Source organism: Xyrauchen texanus, chromosome 7 (genome assembly GCF_025860055.1).
Source record: "Xyrauchen texanus isolate HMW12.3.18 chromosome 7, RBS_HiC_50CHRs, whole genome shotgun sequence".
Taxonomy (NCBI): domain Eukaryota; kingdom Metazoa; phylum Chordata; class Actinopteri; order Cypriniformes; family Catostomidae; genus Xyrauchen; species Xyrauchen texanus.
The window spans coordinates 1,923,501-1,928,005 of record NC_068282.1 but is presented as its reverse complement, the minus strand read 5'-3'; the positions used below and the strand labels follow the sequence as shown (position 1 = coordinate 1,928,005).

At 41.3% G+C, this 4,505-nt stretch overlaps 1 protein-coding gene across 5 annotated transcripts in view; it reads left to right on the top strand.

Annotated features, from left to right (window-relative positions):
• The first annotated feature begins 3,138 nt into the window (after positions 1–3,138).
• The window catches only part of LOC127646468 (potassium voltage-gated channel subfamily KQT member 2), a 78,832-nt gene continuing 77,465 nt past the window's right edge, over positions 3,139–4,505 (top strand). For all 5 annotated transcript variants that reach the window (XM_052130158.1, XM_052130156.1, XM_052130157.1 and 2 more), the window contains exon 1: positions 3,139–3,473. In XM_052130158.1, coding sequence (XP_051986118.1) covers positions 3,181–3,473 — 293 coding nt within the window. In that variant the 5' untranslated portion in view covers positions 3,139–3,180. The remainder of the gene's footprint in view (positions 3,474–4,505) is intronic.

Sequence of the window (4,505 nt, the reverse complement as noted above, 5' to 3'; positions counted from 1 at the left end):
TTTCTACCAACAATTAATTGTCAACATTAAGTGAAATCGTTGGACTATTAACACTGAATTGTGACATTTTAATAATAATATATAAAACATTTCTATGATGATAAAATAACATTCCTGAACAAACATAATAAACACTTCCATGATCTATAAATAATGTACTATTATGTATTTATTTTTTTGCATTATAGTAATGATCATTTGGGGGAAATGTGCTTAATTGTAAAAATAAAATGAAAAATGTAAAGAAAACAATCGTATTGTTCTTTAAGCAAAAATTATGTTTTAAAATGTAATCTGTAGAAATTCATGAGATTCACTAAATTTTGCTATATTTCACACTTCAGGATGTTGTTGTTTTTACTATTTAGATTATATTTAATGTCTTTATTGAACACATCCCATTAAACATTCAAAGTGCTGTGGAAAAAGTAAGTGAACCCTTGGGTTTAATAACTGGTCGATCCTCCTTTGGCACCAATAACCTCAACCAAGAGTTTCTGGTCGCTGCGGATTAGACCTGCACAACATTCATAAGGAATTTTGGACCATTCTTCCTTACAGGACTGCTTGGGAATTAATTTTTCCCTCGATGATGGCAAGCAGTTCAGGCTGCGAAGCAGCAAAACAGCCCCAAATCATGACGCTCCCTCCTCCGTACTTCACCGTTGGGATGATTCTTTCATGTTGGCATGTGGTGCCCTTTTATAACATACGTTCTTTCCAAAAAATTCTGCCAATTCATCGGCCCACAAAAATTTTTCCCTGTAGTGCCATGGAGTGTCACGGTGGTGTTTGGTAAACTTCAGGCATGCGCCGATGTTTTTGTTGGAAAGCAGCGGCTTCCTTCATGATGTCCTGCCATGAACACCATACCTGTTTAATGTTAATGGCCTCTTCTAGTGAGAGTACCTATAGTACTAAATCATCTCCATTTATAGACGGTGTGTCAAACTGTGGACAGATGAATATCTAACGGCCACTTCTAGTGAGAGTACCTATAGTACTAAATCATCTCCATTTATAGACAGTGTGTCTAACTGTGGACGGATGAATATCTAACGGCCACTTCTAGTGAGAGTACCTATAGTACTAAATCATCTCCATTCATAGACAGTGTGTCTCACTGTGGACGGATGAATATCTAACGGCCACTTCTAGTGAGAGTACCTATAGTACTAAATCACCTCCATTTATAGACAGTGTGTCTCACTGTGGACAGATGAATATCTAACGGCCACTTCTAGAGAGAGTACCTATAGTACTAAATCACCTCCATTTATAGACAGTGTGTCAAACTGTGGACAGATGAATATCTAACGGCCACTTCTAGTGAGAGTACCTATAGTACTAAATCACCTCCATTTATAGACAGTGTGTCTCACTGTGGACAGATGAATATCTAACGGCCACTTCTAGTGAGAGTACCTATAGTACTAAATCACCTCCATTTATAGACAGTGTGTCAAACTGTGGACAGATGAATATCTAACGGCCACTTCTAGTGAGAGTACCTATAGTACTAAATCATCTCCATTTATAGACAGTTTGTCTAACTGTGGACAGATGAATATCTAACGGCCACTTCTAGTGAGAGTACCTATAGTACTAAATCACCTCCATTTATAGACAGTGTGTCTCACTGTGGACAGATGAATATCTAACGGCCACTTCTAGTGAGAGTACCTATAGTACTAAATCACCTCCATTTATAGACAGTGTGTCTCACTGTGGACAGATGAATATCTAACGGCCACTTCTAGTGAGAGTACCTATAGTACTAAATCACCTCCATTTATAGACAGTGTGTCAAACTGTGGACAGATGAATATCTAACGGCCACTTCTAGTGAGAGTACCTATAGTACTAAATCACCTCCATTTATAGACAGTGTGTCTCACTGTGGACAGATGAATATCTAACGGCCACTTCTAGTGAGAGTACCTATAGTACTAAATCACCTCCATTTATAGACAGTGTGTCTCACTGTGGACAGATGAATATCTAACGGCCACTTCTAGTGAGAGTACCTATAGTACTAAATCACCTCCATTTATAGACAGTGTGTCAAACTGTGGACAGATGAATATCTAACGGCCACTTCTAGTGAGAGTACCTATAGTACTAAATCACCTCCATTTATAGACAGTGTGTCAAACTGTGGACAGATGAATATCTAACGGCCACTTCTAGTGAGAGTACCTATAGTACTAAATCACCTCCATTTATAGACAGTGTGTCTAATGTGGACAGATGAATATCTAACGGCCACTTCTAGTGAGAGTACCTATAGTACTAAATCATCTCCATTTATAGACAGTGTGTCTAACTGTGGACAGATGACTATCTAACAGCCACTTCTAGTGAGAGTACCTATAGTACTAAATCATCTCCATTTATGTGTGTCTAACTGTGGACAGATGAATATCTAAACTCTTCCAGATAACTTTGTAACCCTTTCCAACTATATCCAAATCAACAATTCTTGATTATAGGTCTTCTGAGATCACTTTTTCTGAGTTGCATGGTCCACATCAGCAGATGCTTAATGTTTGAGAGCTCTTTATAAGTCAAAGTAGCACTAACCCACACCTCCAATCTGGTTTCATTAATCGGACACCAGGTTTGCCAATTCCTGACTCAAATGAGCTTTTGATGACGTTATTAGACTAGGGGTTCACATACATTTTCCAACCTACACTGTGAATGTTTGAATGATGTATTCAATATGCACAAGAACAATATAATAGCGCGTGTTATTAGTTCAAACAGATTGTGTTTGTTCATTATTGTAACTTGGATGAAGATCAAACCAGATTTTAAGACACATTTATACAGAAATGCAGGTTATTTTTCTTGCCACTGTATGTGTGCCTCTGTTAAAGCAACCTCGCAGCTTTTTAACGGTTTCCCTTTTATTTCTCTGTTGTGTGTTTGGAAGGGTCTGATGGAGAGAGAGAGGGAGAGAGAGAGCGAGAGAGAGAGAGAGAGAGAGAGAGAGAGAGAGAGAGCGAAAGAGAAAGATCGCTCGCGCGTGCGCGCGTCTTCGCGTCGCTATTGGCGTCTTTCCCCTCCACAGGCATCTCTCACGCCCTCTCCGAGCAGTGATGCTCCTACCTGGTGATGGGCGGAAGACCCGCAGCATCAGTACCGGTGGATCTCCATGACGACAAAACCCCGAGCATGGTGCAGAAATCCCGCAACGGCGGAGTGTACCCCGGCCCGCAGGCCGAGAAGAAGCTAAAGGTGGGCTTTGTGGGGCTGGAACCGGGCGCGACGGAGTCCATCCGAGACGGCGCGCTGCTCATCGCGGGCGACGAGGCGATCAAGCGAGGCAGCATCTTGAGCAAACAACGCTCCAGCATCTCGAGGAAGAGGCCACCGAAACGCAACGCTTTCTACCGACGCCTGCAGAATTTCCTCTATAATGTGCTGGAGAGACCGCGCGGATGGGCGTTCATCTACCACGCTTATGTGTAAGTGGAGATAAAAGCACACTGCATCTTCATCTGATGCTGCGCATCAAAACAAAGAGGCTCTAGGAGTGGAGTGTGTCTCAGGTAGACTCTCATTCAGTCAAGTGAGATGTTTACATTGAATGTTCCAGCAATAGATGAAGGTGTTTGACTTTTCCTGTGATGATTTACAGATCTGTTAATGATCCTTCGGCTCCTATATGGACCTTATGGTTGTGTTTAGCACCAAAAAGAGTTCAAACAATAGTTTATCATCCTGTGGTTTTGGTTGGGCAGATGCAGGCGATTTCTTCTCATTATACGCTATTTATTTTCCTCATTTAAATGGAATCAAACTCTTGTGCATCGTTGCGCTTTTCCAAACACATTGCATTAATATGTGAACGTGGATTGTGAATTATTTACATCAATCCTGTCAGCCCATGTGACTCGAGGATGTTGCAGAGTTGTTACTCATTCTGGATTCATCTGGTGAGCTGTAGTGTTGTAACTCTTCCTTTGTTATTAACCCGTGACATCAACTGCAGCGACACACTGTAATAGCATTACAAACACTGCAATGATCGTCTGCCATCATGAAAACATGCGGTCTGTTTATAGCAAGCGTGCACTCTTTTATCAAGTCCTCAAACAGAAGAATGGCGTTCACATTTGAGCGGTTTTCCTTATAAGCGCTATGGCGTTGCCATGGTACTATACATCAGTAATGATATTAGATGCTACTTTTTTATACAGGCCTTCGTCATGGTTCTGAATGATTCCTGTGTGTACTGTAAAGCGACACAACTGCACACGCATCTACACAACATCACCTGCCTGCTCAATTAAGCGCATTGAAAGTAATTGGCGGCGCTGATTTCAGCACCACAGCAGCGGACAGCTCCCGCCAATCTCACCCGCGCGCCAAAACAGATCTATCTTCACATTGTTACAATGTATCAAACACCTGCGTGAAAGAATGACGATCAATTAGTATAAACAGAAGGGCACAACGGGGCACAAGGCTCTCCTTGATTTATTATTATAATTATT